At 34.4% G+C, this 24193-nt stretch overlaps 1 protein-coding gene across 1 annotated transcript in view; it reads right to left on the reverse strand.

Moving 5' to 3' along the window:
- Positions 1–24193, reverse strand: part of CSMD1 (CUB and Sushi multiple domains 1) — a 1222061-nt gene that overhangs the window by 391656 nt on the left and 806212 nt on the right. Inside the window, exons 9-10 of the mRNA XM_075049874.1 lie at positions 23185–23309; positions 17766–17887 (exon numbers count right to left, since the gene is read on the reverse strand). Coding sequence (XP_074905975.1) covers positions 17766–17887; positions 23185–23309 — 247 coding nt within the window. The remainder of the gene's footprint in view (positions 1–17765; positions 17888–23184; positions 23310–24193) is intronic.

Genomic DNA, 24193 nt, shown 5'->3' on the forward strand with positions numbered 1-24193 from the left:
ACTAGGATTCAGCTTACAACCAGAAAGCAGGAACTGAAGATTTCCTCAGGCCTTTACAATTTAGAAGATTAATTTGTGAAATGAACTAGAGGTTCTCTGAATTCTAATGCATATAGAGCAGTGGGGGAAAAAAAAAGAAATTGATCTGTATCATTTTGACAGTTTTTAGCTGCTAATGCCCACAGAGGTCTATAAAGAAAATAATAACAATAACAATAATAATAATAACAATAATAATAATAATAATAATATCATCACTGCCCTAACTGTTGAAAGCTATTACCTCATATTTACTACTGCAAATTTCACCTAAGTATCTTATTCAAGAAGAATAAGAACGTAGGACATTTCTTGAAGGTGAACTGAATTATGTTTTAAACTGATATATAGCTATTCATGATAAAACAATATGTTGGAACAACACTACAAGGGTCTAAAAGTACTATGCAAGTCTTTGATCCCCATATGATGAAACTGTCCAACAGTGAAATGAAAATAAAAGTTGAAGACAATAATTAAATATTTAATTCATATCTCTAAATATTACTCACATCTATTAAAGCTGTCATTTAATTTTGAAAAGAACCTGACCTTATTATTCTTTGTTTTTTGAAAGGTAATATAATTTAAATATTACTACAATGGCTTTCTAGAAAAAAAAAAAAAATTAGGATCTTAAAGACTTTCTTGATTTTTAAACACTCATTTCTTAACTGTTTGAACAAGGAGAAGACCAGCCACATTAAAGTCCAAATTCTAGTGGCAAACCCAGCTCAGTGAGATATTTACATGTAAGCATTAGAATTCCTGCATAATGTCACATTTTTATCTTAAAACATTTTTTAAAACTTGCATAAAAGACTTTTTTGGCCCTTCTGTTGTAAAATTCTGTTTGTATAGACAAATACCTTTAGGAATCATAATTAGCATTGCAAAGGGCTTAAATGAAAAGTTGTAAGTTCTTTAAAATTGTCTGTAATCACACTGTTATACTTAAAATGCCACAAAGATAAGCTTGATAATTCTCATGTCTGTAGGAATGGAAATGAATGTCTAGTACCTCAGTAATTTGTGAAATTCATATATGAACAGATAAAATATTCCCACTGTTGAAATCATTTTGCTAATCAGAGAATGATTTAGGTTGTAAGCTACCTCTGGAAGTCATTTAGTTCAACCCCTGACTCACAGTAAGTACAACTAGATTATAAAGTTTATCATATTTCAAGTGGTTATACTAAATTACCATAAACCTAATGCTGTAATAAAGATACCACCTCCCTCATTATTTTACCACATTATTGTAAATCCAATTCAGGAATTGTATTTTGATTGGCCTAGTTAAAAGAACATGGATTGAAAGTAATTATGCTGAAAACACAGTCTCCTACCAACATAGCTGCAATACAAAATTTTCCAAAGCTTAAGTGGTCATAGAACTTTATAAGAGAATTCTTCAGTGAATATCTTTGAAACAGCAATCAAGAGATACAGTTAGCATATCCACAGGATTCATAAAGTGGCAAAAGGAAATAAGTAAGCAAGCAGAAATGACCAAACAAGTGTTTCTCAACTGTCTGAATATTATTCAAAGGATTGCATAGAAACTAGACACACCCAAAACATTTGTAATATGATTCTTCTACCCCATTTTTATAGGGGGAAAAAAAGTGTTTAAAGTAAATAGAACCTTGTTGCAGAAATCACTACTAAGGATGAAATTAAGTATAAACCTAAATAGTTGGCTTGTGTCATTTGAAAGTGTAAGGTAAAATCTACACATTGCCTGAAGATACAGGATCTGCGAGAGGTCCACAATTTTCTGAAGCAGCAGCTGGAGGCCAGGAAGGATTACTTAAGGCATCTCAAATGGTATTAGAAGCGTATGGTGAAGTAGCTGAAATGAGCTCTAAAACACCTAAAGGTAGATGTTTACCCATTTGTGTCTAAAGGTGCTTTGGGTATCTTAATCTCTCACTGCAGTAAATATAGCTAAAAGAGTTATTGATCTGACTGGTAGCTATGTGTCTGCTTCAGCCAAAGATGAATTACTGTGTAGGTTCCCCTGGTTATAACTGAAGCTTAGGCATTGAGAGCTCAGTAAGGTGCCCACAAATAAATGACTAGTGCTAACTGAGATGGTTTAAGGTATCAGAGACATATTTGGGGTCTGGCAGATAGAACAGGATCTATGGGAACCTATGACTTTCTGGATCCACACCTGGAGGGAAAGCAGAAGAATTTAATCTCAAAAGGAACTAGAGATTTCTCTGGTGGGCTACTGAGCCTTGAGATTGCCTCCAGACATCTACCTATATATGTTTAGTCTTGAAATAAATCACATCCAGATAGTCCATTTTTAAAAGTGACAACCAGCTGAATGCATTGTTAATCTATATATTGGATCTCAAGTGCAAAAACATATCATCATTCTCATATCTTCATTTGCTCTTGATGGAACTAAACTGTACAGAATGAACAAGTAGAATCAACGATAACTTTGCAGAGTGCAGTAGTAGAGTGTTTTGTGGAGTAGCTGAACATTTACCTTGGAAACATTAGAACCCCATTGCTCACTTCAAGTGTAAGTAATTATTAGTTTATTTACTAGATTTTTTTTTTTTTATTTAAATGGCTGTTACAGAAGATAGATGATCTAGAACAAAAACTGAATATATTGTTTGATGAAAAAATGAATATGTGTTTTCCTTTTAGATAAGGTCAGAGCAGAAAGGCTACTGATTCTACCGAGTTAATAACTGGCTAATATAGAAAAAAAATTCATTTGTAAACATTTAGAGTTATACACATAGAATTGCACATATCTAATAGCATGTGTGCAATACCTTCTTGTGAGAGATACCATGACACTAATATAATCTACCAGTAAGTCTGTTTAAAATCAGGGAGGGGAGAAAAATACCACCTAATTACAGAGAAAAACAATGCAGACATCAAAAGGTTTCAAAACATCTAAGCTACAATTAAAAAGAATGATCATTCAGGAGGCCATTAACTTGACAGTCTGATAACACAGAACAGTACTAAGAATTACGTTAACTGTGTGAAAGACTGAATTAAAACATGACATACATACTCTGCCTGTGTCCATACTCCACATGAGTGCCGCCTTTGCCTTGGAAAAAAACCAACCAAACCAACCAACAAACAACTAGTGGGTAGCAAGAATATATTCATTATTGGCAATGTGCTGAGTAAGCCAGCTTCTCGAACTACTTTGTTGGGTGGCATTTGTGTCTGAATTTCATGAAGATAATACAAAATCTTAAAAGGACATTTCTGAGCATTCATTTATGCATGGATCTAATTCAATCCTCCATGTACAAAGTATCTGCAAATGCCAGCCTTCTCTATAGGTTATGATAGTTGTACCAGGAGATTAAAAATACATTCTCATTAAGGCTTTGATCAAGGGTGCACTTCTGAAACAAGCTTCAGTCATGTCCTCTTACTGTGCTTTGGTTTGCATCACAGCAATCTCAGATCAGATAAATTGAGTTCTTTGTGGATGAAACTAAGCTGGAAGGTGTTCTCCACCCAGTAAAAGGCATTCAGCCTAAAGAAGCAGATTACAACTAGTCCACAGTAAAATCTCTGAAATATACACATAGTATGGACCTCAGGCCCTTAGCACAAACTGTTTTGCATTATAAAGCTGCTTGTGGTGCACTGCACTACTAATGCTAATGTAAACATAGCCTAATTTATTCTCTTAGGACAACTGGAGGCAATACTTGGATCTTGTCCTACCCCTCTTTCTCTCATTTTCCCACCTTCTGAGATTCTGCTCATGCTCTGCAGATGCAAGTTTCTGCAAGACTTCCCTGTGAACTCAAGAAAGTTGTTAAACAGCCAATGTGGTTTTCAGCTTTACTTAAAATCCCTAGATTTGCCCTCTAGAAACTTCTGAATTTTAACTGAAGAAATAAAGTAGACTTTTTATCCTCTTGATTTGTACTTTGTTGCCAGGTACCTATGCTAATAATTAAATACAGAGAATACTGCTTAGAAGAATGACTTCTGCATAGAGGCTAAAATCTGCATGAAAGAAACTCTCCATTCACAGAGTTTGTGAAGTCCATGACAACAGAGGTCCTGCACCATGCAAAACAGAACAGCCATAAGAGAAGAAGAGTCTTGATGAAGTTCAGAGAAAATGTAAATTTCTTATTTCCATGGCTTCAAACTTCACATGTCCCACATGATCTGTCATTTTCTTCTGCCCATTTCAATAGCAAATTTGAAATAAGAACTGATTAGAAATGAATTAACTCCTCCTAAGATATTTTCCTCCTTAGGTAGAAATAAGAGTTTCCACTGTAATGAACTGGTCTCCATTTTCATCTTTCCTAGGAACTAGAGCCACCTACATCTCAATCCTGTTGTGAAGCCTGTGTTTATGCCTCACTTCAATTCTGAATGCTTTACCATGGTGCACAGGTGATATCTTTGCTTATGCATATTTCAGAAAGATTAGTAAGTAAATTATGTTCCACTGATAACTTATTTAAATTACTAAACTCTTCACTAAGTTAAACATATTTCCTTTTGTCATAATGACGAAAGTTACCACCTACAGGGAAGAGGAGGAAAACCATGCTGGGAAATCTCATCCTACTTACCTGCCATCTGGAGAGGAAAGGGATGATCATCCTAAAAGGTGATTCCTTTTTTGAAAGGCATGAAAAACTCGAAAGGCATGAAAAACTCAAAAGGCATGATGACCTCTTCATGATTTTACTGTTTAAATAGTAAACTACACACAATGTTTTAGACTCCATATTCCCTTTCCTCAGCAAGACTATTGGAAGAAAAGAAATGCCTTTCTATGTCCAGGAAAGGAAGCTCCTTCACCATCCCCCACTTCCTAAGGTGGGAGCTTGTCCTGTGATTCTCTCTCTGGGCATATGCATCAGCTAAATTACTACACAGCTCTTAACTCACATCGGCTTCCTTTAATCTAATACAGGAGTTACTATAGCTCCAGGACACAATGAAAGGTGCAAAAAGAAGACGTTTGAGAGCAGGAATGTGTAAACAGCTTTATGTAGATACATTAACCCCTTAAACAATTTACAACTGGTAATCAAGAAGAGGATGCCCCACATTGTTAGCCTCTAATGACCAAATCTGTGTATTGTTTTGTGATTACAACATTGATTAAAGTCTGTGAACATGAACACCCAGAGAGCTCTTAAAATAAACTGGGAAAGACATGAGTTTTACGTTACATGGTACAATTACAATTGACAAAAAAATGAAAAAAATTATAAAAAAATTAAAATAGACCTTATTTCTTCTCTAAACCAGTAGAGTCCATTAAGTGGAAGGTGAAAGAAAATAGATTACAATTACTAAATAAGAGATGATCCAGCAAATGATCGAGAACAATTTAAGATTTAATCTTGGAATTGTTTTATTTGATCAAAGTCAGATTTTCTTGAGATGACAATTTAATCAGATGAGAAGTTTCACATAGCATTTTGGACTTCTCCATTACATATAGCTTTTCATTATAAGAAAATTGCAGTAAATTGTAAGGAATGTTCTCATGCACTAAGGTTATTTTATTGCTGTGATTTAATGTTTCAATAACTAGGAGGGCTTGCAAAATTATATTTATGTATATCATCTTTAAATACTACACGATACACTCAAGTGGAAACAGTACATTTCTCCTTGAAATATGTGCAGCATTGGGAAAACAAAATTTCCCAAAAAGTGTTAGAATATTTTTGAACACAGATTTGTTTTTACATATGAATTTAATGAAATTCAGCCATGGGGCAAATAACACTAGCATTTCATTTAACCAAATATCATAAAAACAGCCACCAGTTTCTCTTCATATCACAATAAACAGGCAGAAAACAAGAACTGTTCGTAGCATAGAATCACACTGAGATTTCCTAATGATAACTGCTAAATTTAATTTTTTTTATTTTGTTCTTCAGTTATTTCCAAGAGTCTGAGCAATGATGTCATCTTTATTTTTTTTTCCCACAGAGACAGACTATAGTTCCTCCTGATACATGTGCAGGTACAATTAACTGAAAAGGTGTCTGGTCACACTTGATGATGGTCACACTATTTTATTCTAGTTAATTTATTGCTTCCAAAGATGAAGTTTGGATTAAAAAAAAAAAAAGTATAAATTTGTGTATATATGGATATAGTGCATAGAAAAAGAGGAGGGAGTGGGCACAACACTTTGTAGCACAGGCACAACTTCTGCAATGTAGCAAGCTTATTCTGCCTCAGGCCACTTCTAATGTATGAAATCCAATCAGGGTCATCATGTTTTAAAAATTTAGAAGGGGAGCTTCTGCTTCCCAATTAGCAAAACATCTGCTTTCTCCTAGAAACGGGAAAATAAAATAGCAAGGCCTATAATCAAAAAGGCTAGAGAGGGACTAACTATTCAGTTTAAGGCATAAATCTCTCTTTGAGAAAAAAAAAATATTATACGCAGCACATGTTTAACTGGCAAAAAAAAAAGCCAAAATCTGGGCAAGGAACAGGAAGCAAACCTGCAGTGACATTATTTCTTTTTCTTTATTTGCATTTATGCTATGAACATACCCTCCTCTGGCTTTGTGAAACTGTTCTTCCTGTGACTTTGTGATTAAACACTGTTTCAGGAACTCTGGTTTATACTGCTCAAATCCATCACAAAGGCAATATGACAGTGCAGAAAACTGCCAGGTTCCCTGCCTTCCAGCCAGCACTCTTCACTTGTCTCTTTACAAAAGAACATCTGCATTATGTTGCAACCTCTTCACTTGTCTCCTTTCCAGTGAGCCTGGAACAGTGATAACAGTTACCTACTAAATAAATTAAAAGTAAAATGTTGAGATGAGTGCTGCATGAAAAAGGGGTGGCCAACCTGACAAGCTCTGTCTAAACCATTCTTCCACTGGATACAGAGATGACACAGGTAACTGACCTCAGCATTTCATTGCATGTTCTACCTCATAAGTATACTGGAAAATGTAAGGAGTGAGAAAAAATTCTTTAAACAAATTACTTCCTACTGAAAATACTGGACATTTATGCAGTCAAATTCTTCATAGAGACAGAGAAATAACCAAAGATGTGATAAGCAAGCACTTAATGTTATTTTCTAGTATGAGAGATGAGCATTAAGCATGTGTAGATCTGATGTCTGAAACCTGTTCTCACTTGTGAAGGTTTATGGGTGATATTTCTAGAAGCAAACAGGGCCATGTTTTAAAAGGGTAGTTAAACCTTTGCTCTGCATACTGTTGCAAGGTTTAATTATTAAGAAACTTAGACTTTTTAAAAAATGACTCATGCATAGACATGTGACGGACTGACTGATAGAGACCCTAAGGTTCATGATAGTCCTCAAGAGGTCTTAGAGATTGCCTGCCAAATTGAAAGCTATGTTTAAAAGGTTGTGTAAAGAGTCTGTTACCTGTACTGTGGATCTAGTCAGATTGTCAAAGTTCACATGCTAAAGTAGGCCAATTTGAGCTGAGGATAGGAAGGATCATGATCTTGGTTTTGGCTGTTTGTGGTGGTGCTTCTTAACTATTTTTATAAATGAATACAATTCACCAACTGCTGAACCATTGTTCTTTTTCTCTAACATACTTCAAATCTATCCACATCTTTCTTAGATCAAGTAGCTGACAAATCAGCATGCTATTCTATGTAAATCCCTTTCACAATATACAGCAGGTGTATTAATACCTACCTTGATTTTTGCTGAGATCATACTTTAGGATTGAATTTTTTGTCACTAGTTACTTCAAAGTAGCATTAAATTTGTGTGGTATTTCGTATTTTCTAAACAGCTCCAACCAAATTATTTAATTTATGTTTCCAAAATTTTAAAAAGTTACTTTATTAGACATTAGTAACCCTTCATATTGTGAACAGATATATATACACACAAATGTTTACATATGTGAGAATTTCACTGTCCACCTGTCACAGTCAGCATTGATCATTCTAGCTTTTCTTTACTTAATGAAAGCCAGGAGGAAAATTTGATCTTAAATGGGCTACAATACCCTTCGAGGTGTTTACTTTGAAGATAGATCCTAAAGAAGTAAAACTAACTTAGGCAATGCACTTAAAGGCTTTAAATTATGGAGGAGTTAGTACAGGCTACAATAGTATACCCTTGTAGCTTGCTTTTCCCATGCTGAATCTCAGCTACCAAATTAGCCCCAGTGCCATTTTTGCCACATGACACTTTGAAAATCTTTTTATTCTATAATAACTTACTGCAAACCCTATCATAACTCCCATACTAAGTAAAAATTCCAATAAGTAGAACTACATCTATCCTTCCCCTTTAACATCATCTTCCTGAAACCTGAGATTTGCACATCTTAACGTACGTGTGATGATTTGGTCCTCCATTTACTATTCTCCCTAATGGCTCTTTACTTATAATATGAAGCTCCTGTTTAGTAATACAGCAAAGCGAGTTAATTAAATGAAGTGCTGACACTAATTTATTGTGTAAATACCTTGAGGCTTCTATTTGTCATGATGCCAAACACCAAATCTATAGTATCGCTAAAGAAAATTAATAGGAATTGTAATAATTTTCAGAAAACACTAATATATTTTTAAAATAATCTAATGCTTTTTTCCTATATATACACGCTTCACTATGCAGTCAGTGAATTTCTTAGAATTTCCTATTATTTGCCTATAAGTTATCAGCTGCCATTTTCCCAGTAGAAAAGGTACCCAAGAAAAGATTTAAAAGAGAAGATAAACAGTAAGCATCATGCACAACAGAACTTTGACCACCTATGTTTCAAGGCAAAGCAAATGAACATGCTCTGTGAGGTAACCCAAAACTGCAGGTGCCTAAACTATTCTGTAGCAATTGTCTCCTTGTGCAGTAAATGTGAGTTTATGTCATCCTTATTATCAACCCCATCAGGCTGCACAGGGTCTGCACAAAGATAATTTATGTAGAGTACCTGATAAATGAAGAAAAAAATAAAAAGGGAGGAAAAAAAAGGGTATATAAACAAAGACAACATCCAAGGACATTGTCAGGTATGATATACTGTCAATAGTTGCAGACACTTTCAATCTCCAGGGAAAAATATTTACACATAAACCTTGGTGTCTTAGATTTATATATTTGACAAAGTAATACTGATAGTTCCTAGCATGGGAATTGGCAACTAACTTGTAGAACAAACAAGAGATGAAAAGTATGTGGAGATTTAATTGGATTTTTTTTTTTTTACATAGTGGCAGAATGTTCTCATCTGATGCATGCTCTGTTACATGTTTTTCCTGTCAGGATATATCCTGAAATAAATGAAATGATAGTAATGAGTTTATGTTGCTATATTTATATGCTTTGGATTGTACAAGTAAAACATTCAGTACTTTATTTTACATGTCTCTGTGTAAGAGTGCCTGTGTATGTATGTGCAGGAGTAATAACAAATATGTTGACTGGTTTTCTATAATGTGTGGATACAAAGTACTTAAGAAAGTGTTTTATATTTAGCTATATTTAATGGATATTCACCAAAGGCTCAAGAAGTCTGACCAATTCTCCATTTGGTAAAGTTGTCTGAAGCCCTTTCACTATGAAGAAATTAAATGTATATATTTTTTGTGGAATAATGTCACCACACCAACTGGTACATTCTTAAGCTTAATAGTGTTGTAATTACATTGACAAACTATGAATAAAAGGTTACTGTTTTCTTCTGGTTAAAAAAAAAGAGTTAAAATTTCAATTGCCCATCCATTTATTGGTTTTTGAGCTCCATTTAAACCATGAAAACCACCAGGATTCTATATTTGAATTTTGTATCTGAATCTTTTCCTTTCTGAAAATATATAAAATGAAAAAGAAGAAAAGGTTAAAAGCTAAAAGAGAAAAGAAATATATTGATGGAGATCAAAACAGCAAAAAAGAAGAAACTGAGGCAGAGGAGGATGAAAGGACAAAAAAACATAGTGGAGGAAGGAAATGATGGAGGAATTCTAAGTGCACTCGCAGTGGGTAAGTTCCTTTAAGATAAAAGCTGGAGGCAACAACTCAACTGTCAGCAGCAAGAGAAGTACGTATATGGCAGTGGCTGGAAAAAGATAAATGCCAATAATGAAAGTGTAGTTGCTGTAGTTGTTGGGGTTTATGGGTTTTGTTTTATTAACCTTTAAAGACTACCTCTGGCAATTGGAAAATAAAAAGGCATGCTTATGTGTTATACAAATCTGGGGGGTTTTGTATTTTTTTTGAGTAGGGGATTGTTTTAGCTATAAAATAAACAAATTCAAAGAAGAATAGCCTGGTTTTGTTTTGCAAGATATAGACTACAATAATGAAGAATTTAACAGCCATTCAGGCTGGAAAAGTGTGTCTATGACAAAGGCAAATACGGATCATTTTCACTGCAATAAGTATTCAACAAAATAGTGACAATAATGGATTTGTATAATTCTTACCTATGCAGATATAGCACAAACTTATCACAGTGAAAACATTACATATTGTCCTCTTTTCAAAGGGAAAACTCTTTTTTCTTTGTCCTTGACCTGGTATTAGAACATGAGGAAACAGAAGCATCAGAACTTCTAAAATGTCATACTTCTGTATTTAACAAAATTGTCTTGATAACTTTGAAGGTTTTGAGGGTTTTTTTGTTTTGTTTTGTTTTGTTTTAATAGTTAAGCCATGTATATATGCCTTAATCTTGCCAGTTAAAACTTTGCCACATTCTAATACATTCACTTTGTTTGGAGGCTGAATCTTTTGTTTGTCTTGAGTGTGGCATTACCAGCTAATATATTCCAACCGTCTTTCTGAAATATGGATATATTGTAAAATGAAAGACAGTATCACAGCAAATTTACTGCTAAGTCTCCTTCTTCGGTTTTTCCATTCCTTCATGTGTATACTTCTATAGTTTCTTTCTAAAAGTCCTTATTTTTTTATTTCCTCTAAATTGCCATTTCCAACTCAGTATGTCATACTTAGATCTATCTGAGGCTCAGAAAATTCACAGCCTACAGCTAAATCTCGGTAGAGTAAACCTAGCTGATATCCTGAAAGCAAATCTGAGATACTGAACACAGATAAGGCTCAGTAGTTAGTCTCCTTCATTCAAAAACAGGATGGAAGGAGGAAGGTCAGAGGGAAAGTAAGCAACAAGGAATATAACTGTCAGTCTGTATTTGTGGCAATTGTCTTAGGAGAGGGAAAACTTAAGAGTTGGGTGTGTTTCTGCATTTAATGTTAGAAATCATCTGAGAAAAATAAATACATCAAATACCACAAGAAATAATGCCAGAAGCATCGAGTGCTCCTTCAGGTAGCTTTCCCCACAAACCAGGAAATACAGTAGTGATCCCTCTTCCATCACTACCTCCTCTTTAAAGACAGCAAGAGTCAAAACTTCTTGTAATGAAGGCACAAATGAGACATCTACAATCAATAAAGAAAGAGGTTTTGATTTGGGAATATCAGTTTCACTAAAATGTTCACATTTGGAAATGTATTAACGTAGGAGAGATATGTTTTTCATACTTTCTTTTAGTTAAGTCTGGTATACCCCTACTCCAAAGTTACACTTTTTCATTCAACACATGGCCATTATGGGACTCTTTCAATTCAATCTGTGAAGCATGTCCTTCATCTAAAATAGCTTTATTCCACAAGGCTGTGTATATACTAAACATTGCATGCTGAAATTTAAAACATCTGAATCCCTTTTGGTTTGGATCCAGTGAGAGCAAACAAAGCCCCAACAGTGATTTAGCTGATCGGCCTCCAGTGGATGGCTTTAGGACAAGATGAAGCACTGTTTTGACTCTATATGACAGATCTCCATCAAGTACAATTGGAGTTTAGACATGTAGCACCCATATGTGCAAATTAAATTTCATCCTAAATGGCTGCAATGCCAGAACTGAGTCTTCTGTTCCAGCCCTACTTGTGTTACAGTATTTATCACCCAATAAAGCTTCAGTAAACTTATTAAGAAGATAATATATAGAAGCTATGCTATTACATTTCACACACATGATGTCTTGAAAGGTAGAAATATAAGCATTATTAACAAAAATCATAATGTTCTAAGTATACACAAAACAGACAGCAACACAAAGATATCATTTTTAAAAAATAAACTGCTTTCTTTTGCACAATATATGTATTTTTTTCTAATGTCAGTTGTACATATATAGAATTCTGTGTTACAATTTTGGTATTTAAATTCAAATTGAGGATGAACATATACTGTAGTGAGTTATATATTACATAATTTTTCCAGTAGGCTTGTAAGTACATTTTGCATATTATATTAAAATATACAGACTCTTTTGTTTGTTTTTGAAATGTATTTAAGACTGTATAGAATCAAGGCTACCCGGGAAGTCTTGTATAAGATTTTAGGACACTGAAAGTTTAAAATCTCATCCTTAAACTGTAATGACTGCTTTCTCATACAATTGCTTTAGTTATACTTTGTGTTCTAAATTACCCTGCTTGATTACAAAAAAAAACCCAACAAAACAACAACAAACAAAAACATGAGCCTATTTCAAAGCAAGAGGGAACTTAACCAGTATTTTTTTGTTTCATAACTGGGACCTTAATAATTTTAATTCTAAACTGTGTGAATCCTTTCTCAATGATGACATATCCCCCTAAAATTAAAGACACTGGTCCAGCAAATGAAAAATAAAGAATTTAAATTTAAGTATGCACATTTACATATGGCACAAAATTCAGGTTTACCACTGTGTGAACAATAAAAGAGCATTCAAGACTGTGCTTCCATTTTCAACACACCATGGGAAATCATCTTTTCAAGGACTTCTTAGTGTATTTATAAGATCTAGATAGCACAGGACGTATAAATGAGTTGATTGTAAATTCACAATGACCTTTTCCTTCACTCTAATAAACCTATCCTGAGACTTATGAAATAGTAAGAACTGAGTAAATCACTTGAATGACCCTGTACCTGGCCAAGAATACACAAAAGTTTAGTGAAAGTAGTTCTTAGATCTACATATTTTTGGTGATCAAGATCTCTGCAACCCAAAACTCTGTGGTACAGTAAGAGATGATAAGTTCTACAGATAAAAATCAGTACTGTGGCAGCGCTCTGGTAACCTCTGTAGGGATGAGATACATGGTGCTGTGCAAGAGTTCTCTTCCCCAGTCAAAGGATAGCATTAGACTGCAGGTGCTGTAGATGTCACACATGCTGACAAACATCCTATGACTTGTGGCAGGATGGTCTGATCAGCCACTCAGAGGGAGAGGAGCCCTGTCTTTAACGAAGCTTTGAAGAAACAGGTTATTTATGAACACACTTTCTAAAAAACCACTCTAATATTAAACAATGTAATACAATAATGCCATCTAACTGGAGCAAACTTGTCTATTGAAACAAAGGTTCTGAATCCATTGGAAATTATTATATATGCATAAGCTACTTACATGGAAGAGGAAGTCAGGGATGTCACTAATAGATCAGATCTGAGCTACCAAAAACTTTGAACCAATCCATGAATCAGCAAGATAATCTCATTCAAAAAAGCCCTGCATATTATCATACACTTCTTAGTAAGAATGCTCTTTTAGACCATCTTGCAAGAATGAGTTTTCTTAAAAGAAATTATCTCAAAATCAACCTTAACAGTATGTGGATTCCCTAGGTGTGTAATGGGGAAAGTTTTCCTGACTAAGAATGTTCTGAAATTCCCCAGCAATGAGCTTTGAAATGCAATAAATCAGAAATACCATTTTATTGCAACATATTAAGGTACATGTAAAAAAAGCCTTTATACAAAAACCTGAAGGCTCAACCTTATAAAACTGTATGTGAAGTTTCCCACACTCTCTCTAATTAATTCCAGCGTCTTCAATTATGGCAACTGCAGCGGATAACTTTTTTTTTTTAAAGAAGAAGAAAGTAGTTAGGTCCAAACTGATACTTATTATCTATGTGGAGAAAGTAATTGGGACACACTCTTCATTTACCAGGTCATTAAACTTAGAACTATTGCAGCCCATGGCACATCTACTATACCACAATCCGCGATCAGTCAGAAAAATATTGTGCAAAACTAGGTATCATTGCTGATACACCACCAAGCCTTGCCCTCCTATAGACACTGCATAAAATACTGAAAACAGCAGGAAATTCAAGGCAGTAAGTCTTATGAAAAAAACCACAGCCCAGAGAATGAACTGAAACAGCAAGGGATAGAAGCATGCCTAAAACATACTGAAAAGATTATACTAACAAGAAGAAAGAGATAAAGACTACAGAGCAGTAAGACTTCAGAAGAACAGTCCAAAGTAACTGATTCTAAAAAGTTGAGAAACTGCATAACAGAACAACTAAAACAATGTAGAGTTACTAAGAATTACGGCATGTACTTGAAAGAGTCAGAAGAGCACCATAAAGTTGTATTTGCAAGTACTAAAAGTCTAATAAATGACTCAGTAGGATGCCAATCAGAAGCTACAATAGTGGGACCCAGAGGAAACAAAAACATGTAAAGGGAAGAAACCCAACTCTTCAAAATAAGCAGAGCATTAACAGAAAAAACATTTAAACAGGAAAAGAACCAAGCTTAACTTAGATATTTGTGTTGCTCAGAAAAAGGCAAATAAATGTTAGAAAAAACATTTAATTAACAACAATCTTGATATGGTTGGTTAAAAACTGCAACTATGCTACAGTCCCCATAGGAAGTTAAGATTTGTTTTCATTTTGAATTAGTGTTGAAAATCTCCCCCACCAGCAACACAATGTAGAATTTGGAAAATATTATGTGTCAATTTGTTTTTAATGTATTCTTTAAAATATTCCAACACATTATGGTTGGTTTTTTTTTTTTGTGCAAGGGCAGTTCTTTAACTAGACTATCTTCTTTAAACCACACTGAATGTTATGTTAAGAGGAAACATTGTGTTATCTTACAAAATGCTATGTGTAAACTAACCTGATGAAAGGACACAAATTCACTGCTACAGTAAGTCAAAACTAATTTAAAAAACGCAGTAACAACATGTCATGAACTGTCTACCTTCTTGGAAAAGAAAATCAAACACAGACCCTAAGTATGCTGATAAATATTTTCAAATCTGACAGGCAAAAGAGTAGACTCCTCAATCTAATCTTAAAATCAGACCTTCAATACACAGTTCAATTTTCAAGAGTTCTGTCATTCATAACTCCAACAAAAGTCAGGGATGAAAATCTGTACAACTTTTAGCACATCTCAAAGTCAATTCATTATTTTGGAAAACTGAAAATTATTTTTGTAATTGATTTTTTAAAGTTCATAGGTTTCAAAATGCTAGCAAGATACTTTTCTTTAGAAAGAAGTAGGAAAAAAGTTCCATTTCAGTCAGATAGTCTGTAAAGTAAAAGCGTTTTTCTTCATATCTTTTATTATCCAAAATGATATGTGTTAATTCTAGATTCAGTTATTTGGGGATAGAAGTCCCTATATCAGATTTTTATTCATACATACTGATGAAGATGATGTAGACTTTATGTGAAAGCAACTTGAGGATACTGTAAGCCTTAACCATGTTTGATTTTAAGACTTCACATTCACAATAGTCATGGTCCTAATGCAAATACCCATCTTTCCAAGATAGATGAAGTTAAGAAAATAATCTTCCTTTGTTGCACTGCTAGACAAATCCAAGATTAATAAGAAGACAATTCATTCCATATTGCCCATTCTGTCTAGAGCTGAAAGACTTAAAGTTCCACCTCTTTTTCTTACATTGTGACTATCAATATGTCTGTTAGCATATCTGTTTACCTTCCAGCTGGATGTAATAGTGTGGATTTTTTTCTGGGTGAAAGCTTCAAGCCTTGTACTCACACCTCTTCATTTTGAACGTAACAAAAGAATTGACCTGTCGGTGTACAATGCCTTCAGTGTATTCTTGTGACTGAAGAACTATCAACCTGCCCAAAGAATACTACTTAAGAGTGCCTTTTTGAGTCCACTGAACAGAGTAGTAAATTAATCCACACCAATCTCATTAAGCTCTGCCCTACCAAAATCCTAAATCCATTGAGAAAGATATATTGCATAGAATGAACTGAACTTGCATGTTATTGTATTAGACGGAGGTTTAGTGTTTTCCACAAGTAAGTCTGAGACTCTATAGAAATCATAAACTGCAGTTTAATAATACACTAAACAGTCCAATTTTTGTATCATTATGGGTAAACTTTCTTGCAATCAGCAAGGAGATTGCTATCTTCATTTTATTATAAATATGAAAAGCAATGCTTAATTAAAATTCTTGAAAGGTCAAGGGAAGAAAAATGAAAATGAAAAATTAATGGAACAGTTTCAAATAAAGAAACCATTAAGATGCCAAGACTCTCTTCTATTAGTAGTAATTTCACTGATTTTCTTTTGATGCACACTTAAACTTTCTCTTATAAAATTATACTGCATTTTGCAGAATCAGTGAGACTACATATTGTTGAATATAAGTTTGAGTAGATGCATCTGTCAGACGTTTTGAATATTTTTAATGCTTATCCATATTTAAAAATGCAAAGTTATTTAATACTTTCTATAAAATTTAACGACTTTAAAGTCAAAGGTCATTCAGTGACAAATAGTCACTTCTAAGTGCTATACTAAATAAAATGTAACAGTTCAGTTTGGAACTGAAAAAAAGCACTTTTTCTTCAGAGAGAAGTCCTGCTACAGTAAAATGTTCTACAATGTGATAGTTCTGTACTTTTGCCATTTTTTCTGAATACATACCCTTATTGAGACACCTAATCTGCTTTAAGAAAAAGTGAACCCAATATATTTTGCAAGGAAACAGTGTTTACATCTCAACAATATGCTATGAAAGCATGCAGCAAAATGATCTTTTCTTCAACTAAACATTTGCATTAATGTATGGTGAGATAAACATTTTTTCCTTAACTACATTAAAGAAGTCAAGCATACAGTCTCCAAAAACTTGCATAGGAAATACATGTTTTGTAATTATGAGAGTACATATAGCTTGTACATTTTTCAACTTACTGTAACTCATTTATTCAGCATTTTGCCACAGAAAAGTAAAATATAAGTGAAAGATTTTTTTAATTCTTTTTTTTTTTTTTTCTACTGGTAGGGGGTCTCTGTCCTTTATTGAGGAAATAAATTTATTTTACAGAAAGTCAAGTAAGAATGCATCTCAGTACACTGCAGTGTAATAAGAGTACTTAATTATTACTATTATTTTATGCATAATTATTCATAGTTCCGTATTTAGAATCTTTATTGGAAAACAGTGGATTGAAAAGAGAAATAATGTAGATAGTAAAATACCTAACAAGATCAGAGAAAATACTTAGATGTATGTATGGGTTTTATGCTAAGATTCAACAATAAGTAAGTATCAATATACAACTCGAAAAATCCACTATCAACTCATTTAGTAATGTGTGATTCTGAATAAGATTTCATGTATTTCATTAGAAAATGCATTTATAACTTAGGAACTTTAATTGAGACCTGTTGCTCTGAGTGAACATTTTCACAGATATTACTAATTTAGATTTTTCTTCTAGTGCCGAATATATTTTCTGAATATCTCTATTCTGGTCATTTTGGTGTTTAAATGAACACACACACTTGCATGTTTTCATGCATTCGTGCAAATATGTATGAAATAATTTTAAGACAAATCCAAAATTCTACAGCTTGATTTGAGACAAAAAGAAAGAGCATACCTTTTCTGGGTCAGTTGTTGTAATGACCCACACGCAGTGTGCGTTGTCTTCATATTGAACTGGATAATTTGGTGATGTAATAATCCCACTTGGTCCACGTAAATTAGAACCACATGTTCTCGCTAAAACGATAAACAACAAATCAGACCGCTTCTGATCAGTTGCTCTGTTTAAAATAAATATTATAAAATTGCCATAGCATTAATAACAACTTTCCATGAAAGTATTATTATGCTGATATATTCTATAACAATTTACCTTTGAAGATGTTTGAGCAAGTCAAAAAAATCCTGAAAAATTTCTCACAGAGGAAGGAAACCAGCACTTTCCAATTAATCAGCCCAGTGTTTACATTGCTTTATTCTTACTTTATGCAAATTAATTTCTCAGAATTATCATATCAATATTCTGTTTAGAGAGAGATTTACCCTCTTCAGGTAGGGGGAGAGAGCCTTCTATGTATGAATGTAAGAAGGGCCAGTATGGGCTCTCCTTCATGATTTCTCCGTGGTTGGGGAGAAATAAACAGATGTATCCCATTATTTAACTCTATGTAACAGTATATCCTTAACTTAAACTTGGACTTCTGTTGTGTCTTAGCTTTTTACACCAGAGGAAATAAAATTAGAAAGAAGAAAAAAAATATAAAATGGTTCTAGGCAGTAGCCTGACTTCTGTAAAGCACAGATTCAGTTGTGAAACCATTACAATCCCTCTGTCGCATTCAGCAAATCTGGATAGTTAACATTTTGAAAATAAATTACTTTATGAATTAAGTTATTTTCCAAACAGTATTAGGAATAGATTTTTTAAAATATTCAAACTTCTCAAAATATTTCAGTATCTCAAAGTATTGAAAAAAAAATGTAGACATATAATTTTCAGTGACATCAAATGGAGTTATAGAACTCAGAACATTTCAAAATTCCACTGTCAGGTCTATGGTACTACAGCACTTTGGCAACATGTTAAAATAGAGAGTCTAGATCATACCATTTCTAAGTAGATACTGTATATCTTCAAATATCTGAATCTCAGAACCTATCTGCATAACTTCCATTAACTTCTGGTGTAATTTAGACTCTTCAGTTACTAAAGATTTCAGAACAGGCAAGAGGAATGACTACATTCCTTAAAAACTTGGTCATTCCTTTTCTGAATATTAAAGTACTTTGGAAAATTTTAGGGTTTTTCTTTCTCTGTGGCTGCCTCCATTCTGAAGAATGAAATATGAGCATTTCTTTACCACACAAACTTGCTGGGAGGAAGCCTGCTCTTCTCCATTAATAGAAGTGTGACTTGTATAAATAGGGAAAAAGGAAACTAGAGGAAAACTGGATTCAGATTTTCTATTCTTCCATCACAATCTGCTACCAGCAGTTGGTCCTTTGTTACTATATTAGAGACTAGACTTTGAGAAGTAACTACAACTCTGTGTCTAGATTGAGTCACCTAGGACTCAGTTTTCCATGAAAATGTCTATCTGTGTTTATGATAGAAACCGTCTTAATGCACTTCCATGAATTTCACTTAAGTCTCAGACATATCACATGGAAATCTTCCATAACGATCTCAGTAGAAACCAAAAAACTCCCTCATGCACATAGGTAATTCTACCAAAGCATCACTGACAATTATTAACAAGCTGTCTGTGCTTAACATGGAAAAAAAAGAACTAATCACATTTAAGCATGCCACTGCACGCTGCCTACTAGCAATACAGAAAGCTTAGCATATTGCTGCTGTATCAAGAAAAATATATTCTTTTAATTGCTAGAATAACAAAAGCACATTCATAGGACATTTTCATTCCAATAACTGGTAGAAGCACCATACGTCCAGCACCACAACTAGCAAACAATTAATGTATATTTATTTGTTTTCAATTCATCCTGCATAAGGTCTGCTACAGTAGGAACTAATCCAGAGGTACAACTTTGTAGCAATAAGCTTTTGAATAGAGTTTGTACTGTCTCTAGCTATCCATAAAGAAGAAAGTCTAGGAAACGTCTCCCTTTCAGATCTTTTTTTCAGTCAAGCTTTCTCCTATTTGAACTTTGAGGGAAAGAAAAAAAAAAAGGAAGGGAAAAAAAAAAAAGCCAAGCAAGAGCTATAATTGAAGTTCAGCCCAAAGGTCTGTTTAGGAAATGGAGTTACTGCAAAACATTGCACAAAAATTGTTAAAAAGTGTTGTGATATCACTTACAGAAACCAAGAATGAATTGCTGTGAGGTTATTAGCACCATTCAGTTCCGGAGGGCACTAACAGGCCTAAACTGCCCCAACCAGCCTCAGCTGGGGCCTTCCACTACTCCTTCCCTGTGGACCCAGGGAATCTATTTCAGGGTGGGGCTGGACTATTAGTCTTTATCTGAGCAACGTCTCAGGAGCAGCTGTCTGCAGTCCCACCACAGCCACGCCTGCTCACAGGCTTTGTTGACCCTGACCCCTCTCCAGGCTCTGATGTCTCGGCCCAGCTATGGCCCGTCCCCATCCCCAAGGAGGTGCCGGTCACCAAGGCTGGGGCTGCCCCCGGTCTGCCCTGCTGCCCACCTGGCAGGATGGGCCCTGGTTTGAGGCCTGGCCCTGCACTGCCGCCTCAGGGAGACCCCGCTGCTCCCGGGTGCCCAGGGGGTCACCAGCCCCTTGCAAGTAAGGTAAGGGATTTGCCAACAGCAAGATGGTTCCTGGGAGTATTCATCAGCTTCATAGATTCTGAACTCTGCTTGTCACCGTTCTGGGGTAAATGTGAAGTTCAGCTTCTTCAGTAAGTCTCATAGGCTTGAAGTCATTAAGCCCACAGTAGCTGCATGTAGCTTATCAGCTTTTCTACTTTAAGTGGATAATCGTTTAGAAAATGTGATAAGCAGTTCTTTGCATTGTGTACTTTGTCATCAAATGCTTGGTATGAGCACCATGAATACTGACATCTTGAAGGTCAGTAAAGGGTTTGGGAATAATACGGACTACAAATAAAACTTTTATCTTTCATTTCTCACCATCCACAAACATGCATGTGCAACATCATAATATTGAACCAGAATTATACACCATTCAGCCTAAACAATGTTAATCTGTATTTAGAAAAAAACAAATTACTTGTAGAGGCTGGCTGACTTGACCCTCAGACTGTTCTGAAATTTTAGCTCCAATTTTGGAAGTATGTTTGAGGAAAGAAACTTGTTTTTCCAACTGAGCTTTTAATGGAAGTATAGGACTAACTTATCCTATTTTGTTAGAAGTTTACTGGAGGGACTAAAGCATAATAGAGATATTTGCAGATAATAGATTAGAAGGAACAGCAAACACTAGTAATAACACACAGATAATTCAGCAGCAAATAGCCCCTTTCTGCTGAGCATTACTTTTACCATGCATAGATTATTTCAGCTCATTTCTGCAATGTATTAGCAAACAAGAATAAATTCAAGAGATGAAAAAAACCTCAAACCACCAAACAAGAGAGTGAACAGTGGAGTAGCATGGGCATGTTATTCTGCAGTAGTGTGAAACCAAGTACTGAGAGAGTATATTTAGATTTTTCATTTAAATACACTAAGCTACAGAGACACTGAGCTCAAGAGACACTTATGAATCACAGTTGCTTTGGTGCTTTGGAAAGAGTAGGATGTATGATTTTTATTTATTTTTTTTTACTATGTTTTAGATTGTCCAGTCTTTACACGGATGTGTCTATGTAAAATTACCCATGTTATATCTTGCAATAATTTATCCAAGACCTACCTTCATAGACTTTTTTATTAGGTCTGACTGGAATGGAGTTAGCTTTCTTTATAGCAGCTTGTATGTTGCTGTGATTTAGATTTGTATCTAGAATAGTGTTGATAACACAGCAGTGTTTTGGCTATTGCTGAGTAGTACTTGCACAACATCAAGGCCGCCTCTGTTTCTCACACTGCCCCAACAGCAAGTAGGCTGGGGGTGAGCAAGAAGTTGGGAGGGGACACAGGCGGGACAGCAGAGGCCAACTGATCAAAGGTATATCCCAGACCATATGACAACACGGTCAGCAAGAAAAGCTCAGGGAAAGGAGGCACGTTCATGGTTATAGGTTTGTCTTCCCAGGTACCCATCACTTGTGCTGAGACCCTGCTTTCCAGGAAATGGCTAAATATCTGCCCACTAATTGGAAGTAGTGAATAAAATCCTTATTTTGCTTTGGTTGCATGCACAGCTTTGCTTCATTTATTAAACTGTCTTGATGTCTACTCACAAATTTTCTGCCAGTTCTCTCCCCCATCCCACTGCCTGTGAGTGAGTGAGGGGCTCGGCAGGTCTTTAGCAGCTAGCTGGGGTCATCCCAACACAAGTGTTTACACTCCTTAACGAAGACAGCATTATTTACAGGTGTATCGCATACATGATTATACAAGTTGAAAAATCTATTCTGACAACAGGAGAAAAATATTTTTCTTTTGGTATTATGAAATAAGTGGGTAATGAAACTTTTTGTAAGTGTTTGAGTTTTACATAAGTGAGATTATGCTTTAGCTCATTCTTGAACAAGCAAAAGCTTAGGCCCAGGTGTTGCAAATCCTTCCCTCCACAGTCTGCCTATCATTTGCTGCCCTGTTAACTGGCATTCTGCACAAGATTTTCTGAGTACGAGTATCTCTTTGATCTACCTCAAAATCACAAACAAAGTCTATCACACAATTTGTATTTCTTTATTCCTTCTTTTTTCTCTTTTCTTTTTTTTTTTTAATTAATGGTGGTGGTTTTTCTTGTTTTCCAGTGCCTGTCCTGGCTAGATTGCCTGATTCTAGGAGGACATAAGGCAAGTACATTTCTAGGGCTAATACTTTCATTAACATGTACAATCCAAATATGCAACCCAAATTAATTTTTCTACTGAGAAAAAGGAAAAGTTCTGTACATAGACATATACTCTTTATTTTTCCTATATACCTCAGTTCTGTCGTACTTTCACAGCATTTATGTATTTTTCTGTGCTTTTATTACAGGCTGTAGATTGCGATGGAAAAACATACAAACAAAAAAACAGCCACCTCTCCTCATAATATGAGGAACATAATATGATTGTGAGGAGCTCCTATTTAGGAATTTAATTAGAAAAGTTTAACCTAAACATAACTAACTAGTTCTACTTAAGATGTTTAACATGACAAAAAGAAGATTAAGTGAAATGAAAATTATTAAAAGGAAATTAGCTCCCTAAATTGATACTGTTTCTACATCTTTGCTTGTGTGCTTCAGGCTAAATAAAGATCTTTGGATATATATAACCATATACACACAAACATATATATGATATAAATTATATATACACACATGTGTTTTTTTGCTTTGTTTTGAACATCATTTCGTTGCATTTCTAAGCAGAAATTATAAATTACCCTTCCAAACTTCAGGTAAAATTCCAAAGAATAGCACCTACCTCTGCAAATTGGCCTGTGGTCACTCCAGGCAGCCAGTGTATCTGTCACCCTCTGACAGGTGATGCTCTTAGAACCTTGCAGCACATAATTATCTTCACAGGAAAACTGTACACTCGCACCCACCCTAGGACAAAAATGGGAGGAATAATGTAAGAATTAAAATATATTTTAAATATCAACCTCCCAAAATAAATGTAATTGTCACCAAATGACAATATTTCTAGGTCCAAACAAAGAAATGAAGGTGGTAAATTCTACACCATCATTATTATATGAATAAAAAAACAAATTATACTACAGGGAACAGATCTACTATTTAGTTTATCCACCTTTTAAAGAAGTAAGGCCAAGAATACAAAGCAATTGTGGTGTTATGTTTGATCCTTTAAACTATGACTTAAATGAATATATATAGAGATATATTTTTTTAAGAAAAAATATAATCACTGTTCTTTCAGGCAACAAAATTTACTTCATGAATAATTTCAACCTCTCCATATTCTCTTAAATGAGAGAATAAGCAGTTAGATATGGTAATTTGTCAACATGTATGACCAGGAAATATTAATTTCAGTAAATTTTAATGATTTATTGAAAATTCCTGACCTTTTTGAAATTTCCTATTAAAAATTACGCTAAATGATAACTTTTATTAGGACTGAAATTTGACTGTTACACTTGTAACTTTGAAATGTGTCTTTTGGGATGATTTATAACATTATTCTTTTTTTTTAATAAATAATTTCTTTCTGAACAATGCTGATGAATATTTATGAAGAATTAAAAAACTGTATATAGTTACTGTGTATCTCAAAGAGAGCTTTCCTAAACAGTATTTACATTTCTGCTTCCATTTATTATCTGTTACATTCTTTGTTCCCCATCATAATCAACCGGTTTTGTTTTTAGCTTTCTTGCACTTTTAAATCTGTATCTGATAATCCCATGGTGTGAACTAAGTGATCTTGATAAAGCAGATTTCTCAGTTTGGTCTTTCTAAGTCAGTGT

Source organism: Buteo buteo, chromosome 17 (genome assembly GCF_964188355.1).
Source record: "Buteo buteo chromosome 17, bButBut1.hap1.1, whole genome shotgun sequence".
Lineage (NCBI taxonomy): Eukaryota > Metazoa > Chordata > Aves > Accipitriformes > Accipitridae > Buteo > Buteo buteo.